Here is a 25166-nt window from a genome sequence, read left to right as displayed (position 1 = left end):
TTCTTTTGCTCTCTTATCTTTATTATTCAAAGTAATCAATATTCCTCTCATTACTGCTTTATAAGCATCCCAGACCGTCTGAAATTCTATATCCTCTGTGTCATTAACTTGAAAGAAAGCTTTAGTTTCATTTTCTATGTATGTCACACTTCTTTATTCTGTAGTAAATCTTCATTCAATCTCCATCTTCTCAACTTCTTAGACAATTTTGTAATCCACATTATTGGGTTATAGTCAGCCCCAATTTTGTGTAATATTTCTATTTTCCTTGTTATAAGACCTAAATCTTTAGTACCCCACAACATGTCAATTCTGGAAAAAGTTTTATGTTTTGCTGAAAAAAAAGTATAGTCCCGCACTTCAGGGTTAAATTTCCTCCATATATCTTCCAAATATTCTTGTTTAACCAATTCAAAAAAAGACTTTGGCAATTTCCCTTCTTTGTTATTATTCCCCACCCCCCAGACCTGTCCAATGAATTCTTAATTGTTCCATTAAAGTCTCCCATTATCAAAACTTGATCATAAGTCAGTTCATCAAATTGTTGTATAATGTCTTTAAAAAAAAACATCCTTTGCACCATTAGGCACATACAGTCCCAATAACAACTTTTTTTGCATTTAAAATATTTCTACTGCAACAAATCTTCCTTATCTTTAAATACTAATTTTGGATCCAATTCTTGTTTAATATAAAAAAATCACTCCCCTTTTCTTCTGTTCAGCCAATGAAAAAAAATTCTAACCCCAATTGTTTGTTCCATAAAAATTTGTAATCCTTTTGTTTAATATGCACTTCTTGTAAACAAACTATATTACAATTTTGCTTTTTAACCCAATGAAACGTTGCCCTTCTTTTTTGTGGTGAATTTAGTCCATTTACATTCCAAGACAATAATTTGTAATCCATCATGGTGCAAATTCTTTATGTTCTTCATAAAATCTACGCAGTTCCTGTGCATTTGTGATTGTGATTCTTTTCCCCTGAAGTTCAAAGCTCAAACCTTCAGGTATTATCCATCTAAACCTCATGTCATTGTCCGATAATTTTTCTGTCAGTTTTTTATATGTTCTATCATTTATCACTTGCCTTGGCAACTCCTTCATAATTCTTACTCTGCTGCCTCTTACTATCAATGTCTTTTCAAAATTTTTATTCAAGATCTTTCCCACCATTTCTTTTGTCATGTATCTTATGACAACATCTCTTGGCAAATTATTTTTCTTGACATAGAGTGAGTTCACTCTACACATATAGTCATACATATATCTATTTCCTTCAGGATCTTCCTCCAAAAACTCTGCAATTATTTTTATTATGTACTCTTTCAGATCAGATTCTTCATCTTCTGGTACACCTCTCAGACGAATCTGTGTCTCCATCAACTTGCAGTCATGTATTGTTACCTTCTCTTGTAATTTTAATAAGGTGGAATGTGTGTCTTCACTTTCTCTTCCACTTCTTGTACTTTTTTGTTATTACTACAGTCTCATTCCTGAGATTCTCTATTTCTTTTTTTAATTCTTTTTTTGAGTCCTCAATATCCTTTCTTATTTCTTTTTTAGAGGCAGTTATCATTTCTTTCTCCCCCTTCATTATCCTGGCTTCCATTACATCTAATTGGGCTTGCATTTTCTCCATTGAAGCGGATCTAGCACGGGTTTGCTTCGGGTCTGACATATAAAAAAGATCGACATTTTTTATCTCACCAAATTAAATTTGGACCATCAGGTTCAATAAAGTGAAGCTTGCCCTTTCCAATGAACCCAATTTCACCGTCCTCTGAGCCTCTCAGGCTCAGATATTAATGTTTAAAATTTTTATTTTTCCCAAAATGACGGTCGCGACTTTTGCTTCACTTTAAAAATTTTCCCTCCTTTCCCTTTAACCAATTCAAATCTTCACCACCACTATCCAATAGTCCTTATTTTATAATTGCCAATTCAATTGACTCCACCAATTTTTATTGTCCCAGTCACTTTAAAAATGTTGTTAAAACTTTGTCCTCCCAGCCATGGCCACCGATGTTTCTCTCTGATATTATAATCCTAGAGTAGGCTGTTTACTTCTCTGACTTCCTTCTTCTTTCTTTAGTACTTCCTGCTTTTCCTGACACCGAGTCTTGTTTCACTGGTAGAGAAATCTCACGATGTCTGACGTACTTCCTATGTTGACTATGAGTGCTGCAGATCTGTGACGATGGGGCTGCCTCCTCAACCGCAGATAGACTAAACAATAAATTCCTTTCTCCTTTTAGCACTGTCTTTTAAATTTACAAAGTTCAAATTTAGCCCTTTTCTTCTTCTCCTTTCAGGCTTCCATTATTTCCAACTCCCACCTTTTAATTTTGTTTTGTTTAACTTTAATTAGTCCCCGAGTGAAAGATAGCAATCAGTACCTTTTTTCTTGTAGTTTATCCAGACCAACACCAGTCTTTTGTAGTTTAGATGTTTAAAGTTGTAAAAGAAGATTCGGATCCTGTTGAGGTTATGTCAAATAAATGACTCTGGAAACTTCTGCAGATGATGAATATGCAACTTCTCTCCGGAGATCCCTCAAAGCCTCAAAGGAGCACCCCCCGAGACTCCCTTTCAGCCAAGGTAAGTCTCCTCAAAGTATCTGTGCATATCTTGGACAATTCTCTAGCTGAGAAAAGTAGGCAGTATGCATTGATTTGCCTTCTACTACCCCGAACAGAAGTGCCAGCCTGCCCCCTTTAAAGAAAGCAGCTCAGCTCACCATTTTCCAATCCCGGAAGTGAACTGACTTCCCAATTCTGAAGCTAGGTAGTCCACTTAGCTGCAACACTGGATGTCACTGCCATGGCTGAAAGCTGAATCACTTCAAGTAATGCATCTGTGGAAAAAGACATAGCTAGGGTGATCTTTAGTTCATTCTTCAGACTTTTGAGAATGTCATAATCCACTGCTGAAAGATCTGAAGCCCTGGAGAAAAGGGAACTGGCTGTGGAGGCCCTCAAAGTGTCTGAAGAGGCCTCAAAGTTCTTGCACAAGTATTGTTCAATCTTCTGACACCAAAGAGCAGAAATAAGAGATGATCAGATGGTTAGCCTTTGTTTGATGTGTCTGGCTCTTGTACTTCTTTCTTGCCATATGAAATCTCCATGGTGCAGAGCACCTTGAGAAAAAACTTGAGAAAGACTTCCTACAGAAAAAGTCAAGTCTGCATGGTGGTTACTCACCGCTTTTCCTCATTTGAAGATTTTATCTTATTTTTAACAATTTATTGATAGCATATGGTTACAAAGCTTAATTATTTCTTAATTATTTCAGTATTAGCCCATATGACATTTCAATCCCCCCTCCCTCCAATGTTGACTTCCCCGAGGTTATAAATTCAAATTCAGTACTAAAGGTACTACTAACTGATCAAAATTCAAAATTCAATATATATGTTCTTACTACTAAAAAATTGTCCAATGTCTTTTTACTTTCCACTCCTTCTCCATATATCCTTTAAATTTCCTCCACTCCCTTTTAAATATCTCTAGATCATAGTCTCTTAGTGTTCTAGCTAGTTTGTCCATTTCACACCACGATAAAACTTTCATGGTCCAGTCCCATTTCTCTGGTATTTTTTCTTGCTTCCAAAGCTGCGCATACAATGTCCTAGCAGCTGACAGCAAGTACCAAATTAGAGTCCTGTCTTCCTTTGGAAATTTTTCTAATTGTAATCCAAGCAAAAACGTCTCTGCAGTTTTCTTGAAGTCATAGCCCAGAATTTGGGAGATTTCTTGTATCATCTTCCAGTATTCTTTCGCTTTTTCACAAGTCCACCACATATGGAAGAAAGAACCTTCATGTTTTTTACATTTCCAACATCTATCCAACATTTTCTTGCTCATCTTAGCCAGTTTTTTTGGAGTCATATACCACCTATACATCATCTTAAAACAGTTCTCTTTTATACTCTGACAAGTTGATATCTTCATTGAGTTCTTCCAAAGGTGTTCCCATGCATCCATTTGTATTTCTCTATTCACATTGATTGCCCATTTGACCATTTGAGACTTTACTACTACTTCTTCTGTAGACCATTTCAATAATAACATATACTTTTGATATCAGTTTTTCATTATCACCAAGCAGGACCCTTTCCAGTTCTGTTTGTTCTCGTCTAATTCCCTCCGATTTAATATCATTTTCCATCAAGCTTTTAATTTGTTGCATTTGAAACCAGTCATACTTATTATTTAGCTCTTCCGAGGATTTTAATTCAATTTTGTCTCCTTGAATCTTGAGCAGTTGATTATATGACATTTCTCTTTCTTCATCGGATTCAGCTGTTATTTTTATTACTTCTGCTGGCACTATCCACAGCGGTTTTCTCTCGTCACCGTATTTCTTATATTTTGTCCAAGTACTTAGTAAAGTATTTCTAACATAATGGTGAGAGAAAAAACCGTCCATTTTATTCTTCCCATAATACATGTATGCGTGCCAGCCGAATTTATTTCCGTGGGCTTCTAACCATAAAGGTTTTTTGTCTAACAGCATTATCCAATCTTTGATCCATATCAAACAAACTGCATCATGATACAATCTTAAATCAGGAAGTTGGAAAGCCCCTCTCTCTTTGGCATCCGTTAAGATCTTCATCTTAATCCTTGGTTTCTTTCCGGCCCAAATAAAATCAGAAATTTTCCTTTGGCATTTGTTAAATTGTTTGGTATCTTTTACAATCGGGATGGTTTGAAACAAATATATTATTCTTGGCAAAATATTCATCTTAATTGCAGCTATCCTGCCCAGTAAGGACAAGTTAAGCCTATTCCATTTCATCAAATCTTTGTCCATCTTACACCACAGTTTTTCATAATTATTTTTGAATAGATCAATGTTATTCATTGTTATCTCTTTTCCAAGGTATTTAACTTTGGTTGTGACTTCACAACCCGTCACCTTTTGTATTCTTTTATTTTATTTGGTTGCATGTTTTTACATAAGAATTTTGATTTCTCTTTGAGCGTTTTCGCACTCACCTTCAGCCGGCGCGACGCCCCTCTTCACCGCGCAGGATCTGCGCGGATTTCGCACTAAATGCCGCGGAGCAGCCGGAAGAGCCGGAAAGTCCCGGCGCTTTTGCGGTGCAAACGGAAACCACCAAAAAGCAGTTTCCGTTTGCGCGGCAAAAGCGCCGGGACTTTCCGGCTCTTCCGGCTGCTCTGCGGCGTTTAGTGCGAAATCCGCACAGATCCTGTGCGGTGAAGAGGGGCGTCGCGCCGGCTGAAGGTGAGTGCGAAAACGCCCTTTGTTTATATATAATCCTGCTAATTCTCCATACGCTTTTATCTTAGCTAGCAACAATGGTGACACTTGAATCGGATTCTCCAGTATAAACACTATATCATCTGCAAAAGCTTTATATTTATAAGAGAATCTCCTGATTTTTAAACCTTTTATTTCTTCGTCTTTTTGAATTTGTTGTAGCAAAATTTCAAGAGTCATTATAAACAACAATGGTGATAACGGACATCCTTGCCTTGTTCCTTTACTCACTTTCAATTCTTTGGTAAGATTTGCATTTATGCATAGTTTTGCATACTGGTCCATATATATTGCTCTTGTCATTTTTATAAATTGTTCCCCTAAATTAATTTTTTCCATTACCGCAAACATAAAATCCCAATTCAAGTTGTCAAAGGCTTTCTCTGCGTCGACAAAAAATAAGGCCGCTTCCTTTTCTGGATGCTTCTCATAGTATTCCACAACATTGATTACAGCTCTTACATTGTCTCTTATTTGTCTTTTAGGAAGAAATCCGGCTTGGTCTTTGTTTATAAAATTGATCAAATATTGCTTCAATCGCTCTGCTAAAATTCTTGAGTAGATCTTATAGTCATTAGTCAATAATGAGATTGGTCTGTAATTCTTTACATTTGTGATATCTCTGTCTTCCTTAGGAATCAAAGAAATTACAGCTTCCCTCCAGGTCTTTGGAATTTTCCCTTCTTCTCTTATCGTATTTAACAACTTCAACAGTTTGGGTGTTAATTCATCCTTAAGAGATTTATAAAATTTTGATGTAAATCCATCTGGCCCTGGAGCTTTACCCTCATTCATTGCTTTTATTGCTGCTTCTACTTCAATTTTCTCTATTGGGTCATTTAATGTCTTTTTCATATAATCCGTCAGAGGCGCCACCTGAATGTTCCGCAAATACTCTTCTACTTTTTCTTTACTAATGTTCACACCTTTAAATAAATTTGCATAATATTTAAAAAATTCTCTTTTGATTCCTTCTTGATCCACTATTGCTTTCCCATTAGCCATAATTTTATTTATAGTCTTATTTTCCTTCTTTTTTTTTAATTGCCAGGCCAAATATTTACCAGGTTTGTTTGCACTTTCAAACGATTTCGGTTTCAGATTTTTTTAAGTTCCATTCTAGTTCTTTGTTCAGCAAGTGCTTAACTTGGGATTGTAATATCGTAATTTCTTTTATTAATTTCTTTTTCCCTGGTCTTTTTTTCAAGTCCCTTTCTTTTTTATTTATTTCATTTTGCAATGCTGACAATCTTTCTTCTTTTGCTCTTTTATCTTTATTATTCAATGTAATTAATAGTCCCCTCATTACTGCTTTGTAAGTGTCCCATACTGTTTGAAATTCCATATCTTCCGTTTCATTTATTTGGAAGAATGCTGCAGTCTCCTTTTCTAAGAATGACACATTGTCTTTATCTTGTAGTAAATCCTCATTAATTCTCCATCTTCTTGTTTTCCTTTGCAATTTTGTAGACCAACATATTGGGTTATGGTCCGCCCAGACCTTTGGTAGAATCTCAATTTTTTTTGTTATGAGGCCCAAGCTTTGGGAACCCCATAACATGTCTATTCTGGAGAAAGAATTATGTCTTGCTGAAAAAAATGTATAGTCTCTTACTTTGGAGTTAAACTTTCTCCAAATGTCTTCCAAATTTTCCTGTTTAATCAACTCAAAGAAAGATTTGGGTAGCTTCCCTTCTTTTTCATTCTTCTTTTGGCTTGATCTATCAAGATTATTTTGTATTGTCCCATTAAAATCGCCCATCATCAATACCTGATCGTATGCCTTTTCATCCATTTGTCGATTTATGTCCTTAAAGAATTTATCTTTCGCCCCATTGGGCGCATATAATCCTAATAATAACGTTTTTTTGGCCTCTATCATCACCTCGACAGCAATATATCTTCCTTTTTATCTTTAAAAATTAATTTTGGCTCAAGTTGTTCTTTGATGTAGAAGACCACCCCTCTTTTCTTTTGCTCTGCTAATGAAAAAAATTCCAACCCCAAATTTATATTCCACAAAAATTTACTGTCTTTGCGTTGTATATGAACTTCCTATAAACAGATTATATTACATTTTTGTTTTTTAATCCAATGAAATGTTCTCCTTCTTTTCTGTGGTGAATTTAGTCCATTTATATTCCAAGATAATAGTTTGTACTCCATTATGATGTTGATTCTTTGTTTTCTTCAAAAAAGCTATGCATCTCTTGTTCACTCCTTATTGTAATCCTTTTGCCATTTTGTTCAAATCCAAGACCTTCCGGTATTATCCATCTATATCTTGTGCCCTCTGCACGCAGCTGGTCCGTTAACTTCTTGTATTTCTTCCTATCACTGATCACTTGTCTTGGTAGCTCTTTCATTATTTTAACTTTGCTCCCTTCTATAGTCCAGGCTTTTTGGTAACCTTTACTCAAAATCCTCTCTGCCACCTCTTTTGATCTTAGTCTTATGACAATGTCTTTTGGCAGGCCTTTATTTTTCACGTATACTGAGTTGACTCTATAGGCACCCTCCAGCATACTCTTAAATTTATCAGGGTCTTCTTCTAAGTATTCAGTGATGATGTTCACCATATAGCCCTTTAAGTCTGCCTCTTCCTTTTCAGGTACCCTCTCAGACGAACTTGTGTTTCCATCAACTTGCAGTCATGTATTGTGACCTTCTCTTGAAGTTTTAACAAGGCAGAGGCCTGTGTATCCACTTTCACCTCTACCTCCTTCACTCTATTTTGTGTCTCTTCCTTAAAACCCTCTATCTCTTTTCTAAGATCTCCAACTCCTTTTTAAAAGTCTTTTTTCATTGCCATTTGCAATTTGTCCATCGCTTTTAACATTTTCGCCTCCAGAGCATCAAATTGGGATTGCATCTTGTCAAATGATTGGGCTCTTGCACGAGTTATTCTTCCTACTGACATATAAAAAGTCACCAAACCTTTAAAAAATCGCCAAGTAGAATTTAGCACCCAGTCCAATAGCTTAGAACAAGTTCTTTCAAATGAGGTTAATTTCGTTTTCCTCCCATCTTCCTAAGCAAAGATATTGAATTTTAACAATTTTGACAGTTTTTCTCCCTTTTAAAATGGCAATCGTTCTTTCTCTATGGTAAAGTTCAAATCCAGAGAGGCCTTTCTTGGTCTTTATCTCAATTCCTTCCTGGTTCAAAGGTCGGATGTCACAGCTTTTGTAATCCTTACAGACTCTGTATTATTGGCCAGCCCCTTTTATTTTTACTTCCTGGTACAGCTTGCTCTAATCTCGTGCCTAGGTCTCGCAGTCTTTGAACTTCATGAAGAAACCGAAGCCACAGGAATCCAAAACAATGTATCTTTTCTTCAAACATCTTTCAAGGCTATTATTTTTACAGCATCCAATTTTCACAGGCTGAATTCACTTCCAATTATGCCTTCATTCAGTTCAGTCTATTTAGAGTTCAACAGTTTGTGGGCGTAAATACACAACAAATCTCTATTCTTCTTTGTGCGTCACCAACCGCGAGCTGCCAACTCCCTCTCTTATTTTCAAATTCTTTTACTGCTGTTCACTTTCAAAGTTACAGAGTTCAAGCTTAACAAGGTAAAGGTTTTTTTTATTCAATTATGCTTTGCCTTCGTCTGTTTATAATCCACTCAATGTTTAAACTGTATTCAAAGTCTCTCAGAGTGAAGATAAGAATAGATTAATGTACCTTGGAGATATTCACAACACCACGGCTCTCGTTATCTTGCAATTAAAGTCAGTCCGTTTTATAGTGTTTGGATTCCGACAGGCTTGAGTCAAATTAATGACTTTAAAATCACTGCAGATAATGGTTGACAAGTCCTATAAACGCCGGACATCAAAACCTGAAGGAGACAGCTCCCTGTCTCTCCCAGATCGATATCAACAGCTAAAGGAAAGAAACGTCTTCTTGGATTAACCCTTGACTAGGGTTAATGGGCATAGACCCCCCCAAAGAGGTCTTTAATACCCTGAACAGTGAAAATAAAATCCCCCTTTGTTAGGGAGCTGCAGCCTGTCTTCCAGCCAAACAGGAAGCCCATTTGAAGATTTTATCTTGTCTCTTGATGAAGAAGAGTCTGAAGAATCAGAATTATCAGACTCCAAGCCCATTAGGGAACTTGGATCTCTAACATAATACTCAGAAGGAACCCCCTCTGGTTTCTTTGCATGCAGGGGAGAATATGAGGATCTGCTTTCTCCCCTTCTCCCAGAGGTAGAACTGGGAGGTGAGTGGCGCCTAACTCTGTTTGGGGGTCTGGCAGAATCATGAGGGCTGGATTGAGCTCCAAAGGGAGGCTTTAATTTCTTTTTGCATTTCACCCTTAATCCATGCTAAAAGGTTGGCATGGGCATCACCCCCCCCCCACCAAGGTCTGAAACAAAGGTTTCTACTGAGTCCAACCCCTGTGATGAACCATGGGCGGATGTAGGAGAGGAGGACAGAGGAAGATCTAGGCCATGGGCCAACCCCTCCTGAAGTGCATTGTCCGAAAGGTCAACCAGTGCTGCCATTCCCACCTTATTTCCTTAAATTTCTATCCTGCCCTCTTCACAAAAGGACTCAGAGCAGCTAACAATCAGTTCATACATTTATATTACAGTGGCTTTCCTCCTTCCTCGAAGGACGGGGACAAAGGGTGGCCATTGGGGGGGAACGGTCCCGGAGGCACCCACTAGTATGTGGGGTCCCACAAGGGGCAGTTCTCTCCCCGATGTTATTTAACATCTATATGCGCCCCCTTGCCCAGATTGCCCGGAGGTTTGGACTTGGGTGCCATCAATATGCTGATGACACCCAACTCTACCTGCTAATGGATGGCCGGCCTGGCGCCGTCCCAGAAAGCCTGGACCTAGCATTGCAAGCCGTGGCAGGCTGGCTCAGACTGAGTGGGCTGAAGTTGAATCCAACGAAGACAGAGGTCCTGTGCTTGGGTCGCGGTGCCCTGGGAGGGGAAATCCCCTTGCCAGTCCTTGACGGTGTGCAGCTTAAAGCGGCACACAAGGTCAAGAGCCTGGGGGTTCTTCTGGAGCCTTCATTATCAATGGAGGCACAGATAGCGGCCGCTGCCAAGTCCGCGTTCTTTCATCTTCGTCGGGCGAAGCAGTTGGCCCCCTTCCTAGAGCGCCGCGACCTAGCAACAGTGATCCATGCTACGGTCACCTCGAGACTGGACTACTGCAACGCCCTCTACATGGGGCTGCCCTTGTGCCGAATTCGGCGGCTGCAGCTGGTGCAGAACGCGGCGGCTAGGCTGTTGCTGGGGCTCCCAAGGTGGGAGCACATACAGCCGGGGCTGCGCGGACTGCACTGGTTGCCAGTGGCATACCGAGTTCGCTACAAGGTGCTGGTTATTACCTTTAAAGCCCTATATGGCCGAGGACCTACCTACCTAAGGGATCGTCTCTCCCCATATGAGCCCCAGAGGGCACTGAGGTCATCTGGGAAAAACCAGCTGAATATCCCTGGGCCAAGGGAGGCCAGACTGAAAGCCACCAGGGACCGGGCCTTCTCTATTACTGCTCCACTACTGTGGAACCAACTCCCTGAGGAGGTGAGGGCCCTACGATGTTTAGAGGGATTCCGTAGGGCCTGTAAGACCCACCTTTTCAAGATGGCCTTCAACTAGCGAAAAAACTGTGACAAATCTAGATATGCTGCTAGAAATGCTTTTATTCTTGAAACGTTTTTACTTCTGAAATTTATTGAAACCTGTTTATAACGCCATACTGTTATGTTAATTTTAATACTCTGTAATTGTTTTAACCATGTTTTATAAGTATAATTGATGTAATGTGTGTTTTATGTTGTGAGCCGCCCTGAGCCTGCTCCGGCGGGGAGGGCGGGATAGAAATAAAAAATTATTATATTATTATTATTATTATATTTAGAGTTTAAAACCAATAAAATACAATTACAATTAAAACATTCCATGATGCTGTACAACTTTGATAAAGGTGGGCTCTTTTTTCCTGATGATGATCATATAGTAATTGTAGCTCTTTAGCTGTGTGGGGTGGCAGTCCTCTCCGGTTTAGATGTTAAAGGCCTGTCGGAACAGTTCAGTTTTGCAGGCCCTGTGGAAAGTAGAGAGATCCCGCAGGGCTCTTATGGCCTCCAGGAGGGCTTTCCACATTTCTGGTGCTGCCACCGAGAAGGCCCTAGCCCTTGTGGAACACAGCCTGGCCTCCTTTGGTCCAGGGATGGACAGTAGGTTTTGTGTCCCTAAACACAGTGCTCTCTGGGAAACATGCAGAGAAAGGCAGTCCCATAGATAGGCAGGCCCCCGACCATAAAGGGCTTTAAAGGTCAATACCAACACCTTGAAACGGACTCGGAACATAACAGGTAGCCAGTGCAGCTCTTAGTTTGCTCTGGGGCCATTTTTCCTCAGCTAAGACAAAAATTTGTGAGTTGAAAGCTAAAAAAATGTGAGCTAGCTCACATTAACTCAGCTTAGAGGGAACACTAACAAGCAGCCCGATAAGTGTGCTAAAAATAACTGTAAGGCAGCAGGAGCTACACTACAGCTGCCGCCAACACTCTGCAGGCCTTGGAGCAACTGGGGATGCTCCTAACATGAAGTCCCTGCAACTGTCACCTGTTAAGGAGTAGTGGGGGGACCATGCCTGTGCAATCTACCTTGATGATGATCCAACAGCTTTTCAGAAATGTCTCAAGCTGGCCCCCTTTACTCATGAGGAAGAGCCTGATGGCTTAATTCTCCTCCAACTCAGAAGAAAAGGGGGGGAGTTGGAGTGACAGGAAGGCCCCTGCTTCCTCAGCTCCTGCCATGAGGCAGCCCTCTCTCTTAGGAAAAATCCAGCCCAGGCCCTCCAAGATGGGGGAGAAGGAAGAGAAGAGGACAGATGACACAGAAAAAATAGAAGAGACTAAAAAATAAAATTATAAATTTATTGTTAGTTAGGGGAATCACAGAGCTCATAAGGAGCTCAGCCAGAGACGTCAAACTGCCTTGCAGGAAGGGCCAAGACTGGAACCTGGAGAGAAGCTCCTCCCCCAAGGGGATCAAAATTGCCAGTGACCCTGCCTGCCTCCAGGGAGGAGCTATTTCCCCTGGACCACCAGAGAATACCATAGAGAAGCAGGGCCAATTACTGCACCCTACAACATATGTACACAATGTACATTCTGTCTTAAAACAAAGGGTATGGCTCCAGTGTTATAAAGATACATATTGGTGATTTTAGTAACATGTAAAGAGTCCAAGATAAAGCTTACTGTTCATGCAAAACATTTATTTATTCATTTATGCTGCTTTTCTTCTCCTCCGTTTTAACCCATGCACAATGGACAGCTTTATATTGTTTTCTTTTATTCTTGGCATTACATACAAAGTTGAAGTGGTGTGAATGATTACACATGTTAAACTTAACCACTTTTGTCTGAATTTTAAAAAGTTTACCTTTTAAAAAACCTTAACTCCTTCATAGCATTGTCACATTTGATTTTGACACGTTTTTTCATTCAACTTTAGCAAACAACTGTATACCAAACTAATATATTTTGGAAGACAGATAAGTACTTACCATCCAATAGAGTTTTACCACATATTTTCCATAGCTATTATACAATGGCATATGTCCTTTGACAGCTTTGCATAATGAGTATATATGTTCCCATGGTTTCCATAATAGTGTAGGCATTTCACTTATATTAGCTTTACCATCACCACTTAGAACACTTGCATTATATATTCTCCAGGCTGCACAAATTTCACAGATTATCCATCTCATCAGCTAAAGACAGTGGGTAGAAAATTAAAAAAAAGTCAGATATAACAAATCTGAAAGCACTAGTTATTTTTCATGAAGTACACAATGATGTATTCATTTATTATTATTTGTGAATTATGGAAAGGGAAATAAAGGCCCAAATGCTATTTTATTTATAAAGCACCAGAATTTCATGAAAGTGTTCACTATTAATGGGCAGCACAGATTTTTTGGTGAGTTGAGTAAAAAAATAAAGCAGAGAAATGTTTGAAGTATATGAAAAAGCAAAAACAAATTCTTTATATTGTGAGCAGATATTTTGATTTTTTAATTATCTGTGTTCTGAAATAACCAGTCCACTATACCATGCATGCCATATAAAAAGCCACTACTGCTTCTAGGTATCAACTCACAGGCCTTCTGAATAATATTGCATGTCCTTCTGAATAATATTATTTAGCTATTATGGTTTATTCATTTACATGCAATCCTATCACTAAGGTTTAGTGGTTTTTGAAAACCTTACAATGTTTTAAAAATATAAGATGTGAACTGAGAATCAGCAATGATATATGCAGATAAAATGTGTCTGATATCTATAAAGTTTATTTTAAAAAATCCAAACATAGATATGAAAAATTCTCTGCCTTTCTGTATCCAATAAATATCTGCATTTTAGTGTTTTATTCATTACAGACTGCACTTTGGGTAAACAGAAAATTGCAAGCAATAAACTCCAATAATTTCCTAGCAGTGACTTTAAAAATGTGGTTGAACAAAGCAGGAGTCAAGTTTCACCTTTAAGACCAACCAATTTTTATTTAGAATGTAAGCTTTCGTGTGCTCTTAAGCACACTTCATCAGACGAGGAATCCAGCACAGTGAGCAAAGCCATACATAGCTGAGCAGAGCCAGCTTAAGAGCACACGAAAGCTTACGTTCTAAATAAAAATTGGTTGGTCTTAAAGGTACAACTTGACTCCTGCTTTGTTCAACTGCTTCTGACCAACATGGATCTATTTAAAAATGTGGGTAGCTGCAAGCAGTCTGATGCAGACTCCTGCAACCTTAAATGAAATCCTTCAAGATGCTTTGTTTTAAGCACAGTTGAATATAACTACATGAATTACTGCGTTCCATATAATTTCCGATATATTTGTATATTTCAGATATATTTGTATATTTTCTGTACTTTTCAGAGAAAAGTCAAACTGTGTACAATTTATTTTAAAATCAGAACTATAATGTAAATTGCAGCAAAGTTTTTCTCTCTTTCCAGTCTTTCTGTTTGCTGATGAAGTCAATATTAGTTTCCATACTGGCACTGCCTTTATTCACTATTATACAAAAAACTTAACCGTAACATATAGGAAGACAATGGACAGCTCATGCTGCTCCTGACATTGTGATTACAGTTCCTGGTGGCAGCACTTCTATAGGACACTTTTGCAACAGAAACTGTACCATCATGGGCTGTGGAAATTGATTCACATCCAAGATTTTTGGGATGTCGGTGTCTGACTCATGCATATACATAGTCCAACCTAAAGGCATACACTGCTACATGTTCCTCTGTCAATACCCTTTTTAAAAAGTCATGAGTAACTTCTGAGTTGCACATTCTAATAGAAATAATCTATCAGAAGGCAGCCTTAAATGCAGTATAACGTTTACATTGGTATAAGATTTGCTTTTGATCAAACACTTTTCCTACAACCTCAAATTTTATTTTTTAAAGCTGAGGAATGTGTTCGGTCCAGGCAGTCCTTATATTTCCTTTGCCAACACTTGTTAGTAATTTGTCAAAACTTCTGCATAAAGAAAGTCTTGAAAAATTCACAGATGAATAGTCAGACATACAGCATCCTTTTTAACGTCCTGAGATTAAATGGACCCTTCCACCAAGTGACAATATAGATCGAGGTAAATGTTTTTATAAACAATGTAAAATTTTGATTCTCTAATTATGCCATAACACAAAAATGAATTTCCATTTGCTCCATTTTTATATCAAAGGACTTTGCCTATTTTGCTACAATGAATGTCTTCAATTTACTTACAAATTCATATATTTTATTTAAAAACTTATTGTTTACATACCTCACTGCCCATTAAATGTTCATTGGCTGAAAAGAGGTCAAACCAGTTTTCATTTTTCACTACCACAGGAACCTTAAAAGATAAGTTTTTAATTACATTCATTATAAATTGTTTAGGAAAAAGTCAGGACATTTGAATGAAGGTTATGTTTTAAATCAGTGGTCTCCAACCTTTTTGGCACCAGGGACCGATTTTGCTGCCACTGCCGCCGTCATGGTCTGCCCTAGGGTTACCAAGTTCAATTCAAGAAATATCTGGGGACTTTGGGGGTGGAGCCAGGAGCAAGGGTGTGACAAGCATAACTGAAGTCCAAAGGGAGTTCTGGCCATCACTTTTAAAGGGACCGCACACTTTTTTAAATGCCTTCCTTCCATAGGAAATAATGAAGGATAGGGGCACCTTCTTTTGGGGCTCATAGAATTGGATCCCCTGGTCCAATCTTTTTGAAACTTGAGGTTATTTTGCAGAGAGGCACTGGATGCTATGCTACAATTTTGGTGCCTCTATCTCAAAATACAGCCCCTCCAGAGCCCCAGATACCCACGGATCAATTCTCCATTATTCCCTATGGGAATAAGTCTCCATAGGGAATAATAGAGTTCCCAGCAGGTATTTCCCTCCCCTCCCCCTGCTTTCTGATGACCCTGAAGCGGAGGAGGGCCTCCAGTCTGGGGGATCCCCTGCCCCCACCTGGGTTTTGGCAACCCTAGCCCACCCCCTCCCCTCCCTTCCCCAACGTTGCATTGTGTTTCGCCCCCTTCCCTGCCCTCGCAAGGAGGATCAGAGGAGTCAGCCCTACCTGCTTCAGCAGGAACCAGGCTGATTCTACGGCATTTGAAGAGCAGGCTGGAGGAGGAGTTTCACCCCCTCCCTCACTTCTGGAAGTTTAAAGATAGTTTAAATCCGTAAACCTCCTTGGTGGTCTCCCATTCAAATACTAACTGTATTAGCTGCCAAGATTGGTTGAGGTTCTATAAATTACAGGTTCTTCATGGAGCTGGCCATTTAACTAAGAATCTCCTCCAATTTAGTCAACAGCTTTTATTTATTTATGTACTAATACTCCACTTTTCTCCCTATGAGAACCCAAAGGCTTTCAGCATAATTCTCTCCCTTCCATTTTATCCTCACACATAACCTGTGAGGTGCGTTAGCCTGAGAAAGAGTCAAAGGCCCAAGGTCACCAAGCAGTCTTCCAAGACATCGTGGTGATTCAAACCTGGGTTTCCCAGATCACAGACCAACATACTAATCACTACACAATACTGACATAGAGAAGTTAGAGGCTGTGGAAATACAAGCCCTATATGGGGATGAACATTTCCGTGCCTACATTAAAGCCATCTTAATATACAAAATGACATTTCAGTGGCCAAAAACGCTTGATAACCTAGTTAGAGATAATAAATCAAAATATGGATTACATCAATGACTCTTTTTTCTGTCACAGCTTCAAGTTTCCTAATCAGTTCAGTGTTGGACTACCAAAAATTTCCATAACATTCTCTATCCAGGAGTTTTCAAGCATAAACTCCTTAGGATTTCTTCTCAATCTTGTGAAAAGATGAGTAACATTGAACAAATTTCCTCTCATATTCTTTACCTTTCCAGTTCTTGGGCACCCTAGAATCCATGGATTAAAAATCCATGTTTTTAATAGCTCAGACAAGGTCTTAATTAATTTTAGGACTGTGGGTTTCTCCCCCTCAAAAAAGAAACTGCTATATGAGCTCTGATTTAAAAATACTCTAATATGCAATCAGATATGCCATTTCTGTTAAAAGTTTCCCCATGCTTCTCCCATGCTGCATTCTTAGTATACTTTCCACCTTAAGTATCTGCTGTTTTATATCCATTCCCCCACTTCCACCCCCAAAACAGCTCTTTATATAAACCAGTGCAACAAGAAATAATTAAGTTAGATGGAAAAACACCAGGATCAATACAAACTAAGTGAAATTAAATAGCATTTTTCACTCCACCATTTTGAAGAAACCCTCTTGGGCAAACAATGAGTTGCATTTGTGGTCCAAATTTAGCTGATGCTGAACTGTGATTAAATCATGATGAAAACTCCTTTTCTGGTAAAACATAAGACTGTTCTACTATTTCATTTTAAAACAACCAGACATTAAATGCTGAACTGTACCAGGTATTAATGAACGTCTTGAAGGTTTTTCTCAAGCAGCTTTGGATGTTGCTATGTTGTGATATTATGATGCACACCTGCACATTTTAAGAGCCACTGCACAACTGCCAGAAGTGGGCAGGCAACTGACCTGCAGATCCATTGTGTCACAACACACCAAGTCTGAATCACCAACAATTGCAATTTTGAACCAACTTTGTAATAAGTCAGTAATAATAGCAAAGTACTAATAATTACAGCAGTGGAACTGAATGAAAAGAAGGCAGTTCCCACATACCAGAGGCCACCTAAATATAAAGAAAAATATTGGGGGGGGGGTGTTCCTTCAGGAAATGGGGGGAACAAAGGTAGGAGGACTAGAGGCTGTATATACTTCCATGGAATCTGGACATAACGCAAGCACAAGCCCTCAGAGCTTTGTGTGGCTGTTCACTCAAAGAGAAACATCTGCATTCTTACCACAAAGCAGAGCGAGAAATGTAAGCTATCTGGCATACATCTACTAATGCTACTTTCTCCTTCCAGAATCATTTGGTTGGTTGGGGAGCTACCCCCTATTGCAGATTAAAGGGTCTTGTGATGGAGGGCCAAGTGCTCCCTTTATATAAACCTAATTAAGCTAAAGACTATTAAAATTGTATATAAATTAGCTACATCCCCTAACAGAGGGGACAACAAGCAGTCAGGGCATGCATGCTGTGAGCCCACATCTCCCTGAGTTCTCGAGTTTATAATCCATCCTTCAAGCATGGCTGGCTCTTTCACTAGGCAAATCAGGTATTTGCCTAGGGCAGCAGCCTGTAGGGGGCGCCAGATTAGGTGCTCCCCAGTGACTTATTATTTTCAAAATAGTTTAAATAGTTTTTAAGTTATGCTACTGTGCCCTCCAATTCCAACTCTGGTTCCCAGCGCAATCTTGAGCAGGGCTGGCTGTGCGGTTGTGCTGGCTTCAAGGCTCCTTCTGATCTCACTCTCCTCTTTAGGCCCCTGGAAGTGCCTACTGCATGCACCAAGTACAAGGATCTTCTGTTCAGGGCTGCCAGGAAGCGCCAGTTGCTGGGAAGTTGTGTCTCCTGAGTTCTGCTGCTGCTTGCTGTCTCACTTGGCTCTCTTCACGAGCACATGCAGTTGTGTGATGAAAGATGGCAGGAGGAGGCCCACAGTGCCATCCTTCTGCTCTGTCTGGGCTGCTTACGCAGTAGGTGGGAAGCATTGCTGCCGCCAGCTGAGCAGAGCCTGGGTGTTATGGGCAGCTGGCCGCACCACTCCCTCCATCAGCACTTGGGGCTGGATGCTGCTGCGGCCCGGGGTGCTTTCTGGGCAAGTGGCGCCAGCTAATAATAATAATAATAATAATAATAATTTTATTTTTATATCCCGCCCTCCCCCGCCGAGGCGGGCTCAGGGCGGCTAACCTCCTCCTTATCTTCCATCTCCTGCCTGGTGGCAACACTGGCACTGGATAATAAAGTTGTGTAGAAGTGCCACTGATAAAATGGTTGGTTGGGAGGGGGAATGAGAGCAAGCAAGCAACTGCACTAGTTGTGACACCCCCTCCCTCCTCCATGTGTTGTTAGGAAGCAAAGAAAGCTCCTCCTGTGAGATGGGGAGGTTGCTTTTCATCTCCCTCAGTGGGAACAGCTGCAGCTTCAATGTGAAGGGAGGGAAGGGTGATGAAAAAGAGACAGACCAGCCTGCAGAAGAAGGGCCAGTGCAGGAGGGACAGTGGGTGCGCTGGCAGAAATTTCAAAACAGTTTCAGCTTGTGCTGGTTAGTTGTGGATGAAGAGGTACTGGGGAGTGACTGTGATAGAGCCATCACAAGAGACGGGCGAATCCCGGGGTGGGGGAGACGGGATTCCCACCTAGTGGAGCTTGTTCCCAAGTAAGTGTGCATAAGAGGTCAGCCATTAAGCGCCTTCATTAACTGTTTCTGTTAGGTTCTGTGATGCGCTTAATGGTTGCAGGATTGGGAGTCCAGAGGTGTGGTTGATTTTTCAGACTGCTGTGCAATTTTTCAGATAGTGTGCATCCATTAGGTAGCTAAGTACTCCTCTTGTACATTAAAACTGTACACTGATCAAACTCAGCAAAGATTGCAAGATTATGACACATGCCTGGTTATATATTAGGGTTTCAACTGGCAAGCAGTGCTGCTTTCTGGCCACTGAGCCTATTGGGCTACTTTTGTCAAAAGAAACAAGAGAGGAAGATCAAATAGTTGTATGTTGAACCGTGAAACTTGTTAGATATTTGTTTCTTACCTTATTGATTAAAAATTCTTGTGGTCGTCTCCAGGAACTGACTTTTAAGGAAAGTGGCAAATCAATCTTCCCTTCTGGATCTTCAAAGACGTGCTGTACAAAATGTGTATTTACAAAAATTAAGAAATAATGAAAGCCTATGCTTAACCTCAATAATGGAGGTCATTTATACACAGTTCAAAGAGCAGATCGTTATTTCTTACTAGCCAGTGATCTCTAAGCAGAATTGTCTGCAATCCTTGTAATGGTTTAAAAATAATAACTGATATTTTTAAAATGTAAGCCACACTGATACAATTGCTGTTAATCCTCAAAGGTATATTGAGAACACCCCATATCAAATACAAGGAACAAAACATGATCTCATATATTCTGAGAACATTTATGTAATAAATATTAAATCTTAAATACAGCCTAGCACTGGAGGAACATAAATTCAATAGCATTATTCAGTCAAACTGAAATACTTTTAAATTCAATTGATGTAAATGAGACATATGTTAGAACAGGGGTTGACAAATTGTGGCTTGGGAGCCACATGTGGCTGTTTCACACATAATACGTGGCTTTTGAAGCCCCCACCACCCCATCAGCCGGCTTGGAGAAGGCATTTAAAGTTGCTTTCTTTCCACCTCCTCCCATCTATTTGCTTTCTTTCCACCTTTCTTACCACCCTTCCTTCTTTCCTGTCTTGCGGCTCTCAAGCATCTGACATTTATTCTGTGTAGCTCTTATGTTAAGCAAGTTTGGCCATCCCTGTGTTAGAAGAGCCAGTTTGGTGTAGTGGTTAAGTGTGCGGACTCTTATCTGGGATAACCGGGTTTGATTCCCCACTCCTCCACTTGCACCTGCTGAAATGGCCTTGGGTCAGCCATAGCTCTGGCAGAGGTTGTCCTTGAAAGGGCAGCTGCTGTGAGAGCCCTCTCCAGCCCCACCCACCTCACAGGGTGTCTGTTGTGGGGGAGGAAGGTAAAGGAGATTGTGAGCCGCTCTGAGACTCTTCGGAGTGGAGGGCGGGATATAAATCCAATATCTTCTTCTTCTTCTTAGAAGGTATTCAATATCCCCATTGGATTCTATGGTATTCAGAAGTGTTTAACTTTTGTAAGAGTCCCCCTCCCCGCCACACTGTATATTTAAGATAAATAAAATGATTTATCTCAACAGTTCTGTATTGTATATACTGTAATGGTTTGCTATTTCCTGTTAACTCCTAACCTGAATTAACTAAACTTGCATGTGCACCTATGTATCTTCACATAATTTAGCTCAGAAAGTCAGAATGTCAGATAAAGCAATCCTAGAGAGATCAGGCTTCAGTCAGTGATAAATTGGCTCTGACATACTGTAAGAAACAAGTACATAATCCATGCAAGTGAACTCTTGCTCCTTCTGGCCACCCACTATATATGTATAACTAATCCAAAAGGGGAGATCGGCATGTGAAGCAAAAGTTTCTCTGCTCATATCTCCCTCACTGCATACATTTGCTACATGCAGATGCACAGCTACAATGATAATTCTCCTCTCTCCAGAAACAAAAAACCACAGATGTTATCTAAGGAGAAGGACTATTTGCAGATAACTTCTACCTCCTGCTTGTGGATAATTCTTTCAACAACGTAAATCAGCACCATCCAGAACACTCTTGTTCTCTGGTTTAGGGCACTTATCTTTCCTGTTCTCATTATTCAAAGCTGTAATCAGTTGATTACAAATGAGTGGTAATCTTTAAATAGGCAGAATGAAAGCATGACAGTGAACAGATTCTTTCAGTTGTTGATGAACAACTGATGACGGAACAGGTTTCCTCAGTTCTGTCCTGGTTAAAGTATGATTCTCTTCCACTCTAGGGATTTGATGTAAAGAGCTTCCATCAAGCAGGAGGCAAAAGTCATGAACATTGACAGAACACAAACCCTGAAATACAGGAATTTCTCTTCACCCCTTTTACCCCTTTGGGCTTAGCGGGCCAGAACCACTCTGCTCTCTGTGGTGTTGCCACACTAAATGGAGACCAACAGGTCTGGCATCAGGCTTTTTGGCAGCCTGGTGGAGATGGTAGAGGCAGGAGTGCACTCCAAAGCCCTCTGTGGGGCCACAGTGGTGACGTCAAGGGTTCACCTCCCTTGGAGCTATGTCAGCAGCCAGCTGCCCCCCCTCCTGCCTGGAGCAGACTTGCATAGGAACATAAGCCAACCTTCGTTGAAACTATCCCAACGTGATGCTGGTGGAATGGTTGTTGTTGGTGTGGGGGGGGGGGGAGGTAGTAGTCATATACACCAGGCAGAAGAAAGGCTGTGGTAAGGATCCAAAGGAGACCTGGTGAGAATGGAGAAAACATCTGGGGTGCCTTCTGCCATGGAAGGAGGGAGGGAAGGTGGCAAGTCCTGAGGTACAAAGAGCCAGATGAAAGTGCAGTGCAGTGATTCCTGGCCCCTCCTCGCTTTGCTTTTTGGCCAGCAGGGAGGGGAGGTGAGAAGAGGGGAGGAAGAGGTGGTAGCAAGTTTGGCCTTGGCCCTGGAAGAGCCTCCCACAAAGAAAAGGGTTGTCTCCCAGGAAAAGAATCCTCTATTGGCCATCCTAGCCTGGAATGGGATGCAATCTGCCCACTGCCTCCCCTCGCATACTGTCAGGCCTGGAGTGGGAGAGACTGTGGTGCTGGGAGGGGGAGCACCCCCACTTAGTCCCTTTCCTGTTGCTGCCCACCGAGGTGGTGTACTGGGAGGCGGAGGGGGCACCCGCTGTCCCGTGGCCAGGTGGCACCCAAGGCAACAGCCTACCTGGCCTACTGGGTTCCATTGGCCCTGGAGACCACACTGACAGCCATTCCCACACCAAGCCTCAGACGGTCCTGCTGCTTGCATGGCTGCCATCTCTTCAAGGGATGCAGTGAACCTGGAGGACAGACTCCCCCAAGGGAACTGCCAAGCAACCTCAGACATGATGATGATGATGACGGTCACTGGGGTCAGAGAACTTTTTTTGCCAAAAGATAATCAGATTTCTTATAATGCAATCTCATTTTAGCAGTAGCCTTTAATTATTTCTGCAACTATAAAGCAGCTAATGTTCCTTATTTTAACAAGGAAGGGAATGCTCCAACCAAACTCCAATATTAAAAACATTTTAACTCCAATATAAATTTAGTTATAAGAACCTCTTTTAAATACCCAATTTACAGTTACGTACAATTTACGCAGTTACGTGATTCTAAGTCTATTGGTCTTATTGGCTTTGGGCTTATGAAGGATCATACTGCCACTGACTTAAAAACTTTTAAAAATACAGTATTTATTTTTCTTTTAAATAATGGTGTATCTGAAAAACTCAGAAATGACAGGAAACTTACGAGAATAGGACTTCTTCCAGCTTTATCTTTTTCCTTTCCACCTTTCCCTGCATCCCACTTCTCTGCATTTATGTCCGCTTCATTCCATTCTGGCCAGATAGGAAATCTTCCCTTCTTTGCTTCAACTGAAGCAACTGAAGGATTTACAACAGAGGCTGATCCAGTAAGATACCAAAGACTGAAATAAAATATGAAATGAGAAAACTTGCACTTGTGTTTTACCTGCAATAAACTTTCACATGGTTTATTCTAATTTTAATTTCCTAATTGTGCTAAGCACAATTTCTTTGTCCAGTTTGAACTATGTTATTACCATCTGTAAAAATAGTATCAAAAAGCACTCAAAGCAGGTTTCATTCAAGCAAGTGCCTCATAACTAGGTTTGTCAGTAACAGTGCCAACACCAGAACAGTTCATTGTGAACAGCCAGATTCAAACTGGGAAGTTTTGACATTGTACCTAATACAGTAGTGACACCACAACTGACATCATAAGACATAATGGGAAATGCACAGTACTGGTCTTCCTAAGCTCCCATCTTGATTCTGCCTCAGCAGACCACTGGTTTTAATTAAGTCAACTTGGCTGGCCGGCCAGCCAGTTCTAGGTGTAGTGAGAGCCAGTTTGGTGTAGTGGATAAGTGTGCGGACTCTTATCTGGGAGAACCGGGTTTGATTCCCCACTCCTCCACTTGCACCTGCTGAGATGGCCTTGGGTCAGCCATAGCTTTCATAGAAGCTGTCCTTGAAAGGGCAGCTGCTGTGAGAGCCCTCTCAGCCCCACCCACCTCACAGGGTGTTTGTTGTGGGGGGGGGGAGGTAGAGGAGATTGTGGCCGCTCTGAGACTTTGAGATTCAGAGTATAGGGCGGGATATAAATCCAAAATCTAAATCCAAAAAAATCTTCTAGGTCTTGGCTTGAGCTACCTTCAGGACTTTGCTGTTTGTCTCCTTTAAAAATTATCTGAAGCCATAGATATCTAGGTTCAGAAAGGAACAGCACCAAGGAGGATGTTTTAGTCACATGAACCATGATACAAATGGACATCTCTTCACCCCTTTTACCCCTTTGGTATACATGATGAATTCTACTCAGGAACAGAGGCTTTTCGGGTACCCCTTTCAAAGGCAATCACCATGCTCTCAAAAGAGAGACCCCTTAATCAGGGTCAAGAGGGGTTCCAAACTGGCTCCCCATAAGACAAGAATGATTCTATCCTCTCCCCCTCACTCTAGCATGTTAATGTTTTCCATTCATGCAACATGGGGATGGAGATGAACATAGCCATTGTCTAAAACTGTGAATTGATTACATTTATTTTTAATAGATGCGATTCACACAACACTGTATGTCCCTATGAGTAATCCTGAATGTCTCTCCTATGTGCATCCTCATATGGAGAAACAGGGGTGCTGGCCCATACAATCATATATTCGAAGGCAATTCCTGGAAAATTGTACTGCTATAGTTAGGGGCATTGTTGCCAACTGTTATACATGATACAATGGTCTGCATGTTATGCCTCTTCGTATCAGCAAATATGTAAAGAAGATCAGGACTCCTTTGGATAGAAACCATGGTACTTTTTAAAAAAACCCTTTAATTTCTGTTAAAATGGAATGGATTTTTGTTTGTGTACTGTGAGCCAATGCTGTTAGGTACAGCCAGTTTAACAAGCTCCAAAACAGTAAACTGCAAGATATGGCACATTGTCAAACGAATGGCTGTGTCAGAAAATGTAAATAATGCTTAATGAATCATTTGCGGGACTATAATGCTTCCTTGAATGCTTGCTATGTTTTCTGTGTGCTTACAAAGACACATTCTAAGTATAAATATTTGTACTGATATGTGAAATCTGCTTATTTATTCCCAGAGAATTTACTTCTCAGGAGCCCCGTGGCACAGAGTGGTAAGCTGCTGTACTGTAGTCCAAGCTCTGCTCATGACCTGAGTTCAAGCCCGACGGAAGCTGGGTTCAGGTAGCCGGCTCAAGGTTCCATCCTTCCAAGGTTGGTAAAATGAGCACCCAGCTTGCTGGGGGTAAAGTGTAGATGACTGGGGAAGGCAATGGCAAACCACCCTGTAAAAAGTCTGCCATGAAAACATCATGATGCAACGTCACCCCAGCGTCAGAACCGACTAGTGCTTGCATAGAGGACTACCTTTACCTTTACCAGAGAGAAATCTGCAGATTGGAGCTAGCTTTTCTGAACAGCTGTAGCTCAGCAAAATCTCTCTTAAGCTTCTGAAAAGGTGGTTATACAGTTTATAG

The 25166-nt window shown here is 40.6% G+C and overlaps 1 protein-coding gene across 1 annotated transcript in view; it reads right to left on the bottom strand.

Moving 5' to 3' along the window:
* The window catches only part of ADGB (androglobin), a 172964-nt gene that overhangs the window by 129656 nt on the left and 18142 nt on the right, over nucleotides 1-25166 (bottom strand). Inside the window, exons 2-5 of the mRNA XM_060240692.1 lie at nucleotides 22892-23069; nucleotides 19540-19632; nucleotides 15128-15199; nucleotides 12842-13051 (exon numbers count right to left, since the gene is read on the bottom strand). Coding sequence (XP_060096675.1) covers nucleotides 12842-13051; nucleotides 15128-15199; nucleotides 19540-19632; nucleotides 22892-23069 — 553 coding nt within the window. The remainder of the gene's footprint in view (nucleotides 1-12841; nucleotides 13052-15127; nucleotides 15200-19539; nucleotides 19633-22891; nucleotides 23070-25166) is intronic.

Source organism: Heteronotia binoei, chromosome 1 (genome assembly GCF_032191835.1).
Source record: "Heteronotia binoei isolate CCM8104 ecotype False Entrance Well chromosome 1, APGP_CSIRO_Hbin_v1, whole genome shotgun sequence".
Lineage (NCBI taxonomy): Eukaryota > Metazoa > Chordata > Lepidosauria > Squamata > Gekkonidae > Heteronotia > Heteronotia binoei.
The sequence above is the reverse complement of the archived record's forward strand: the minus strand, read 5'-3'. Positions and strand labels throughout refer to the sequence as shown.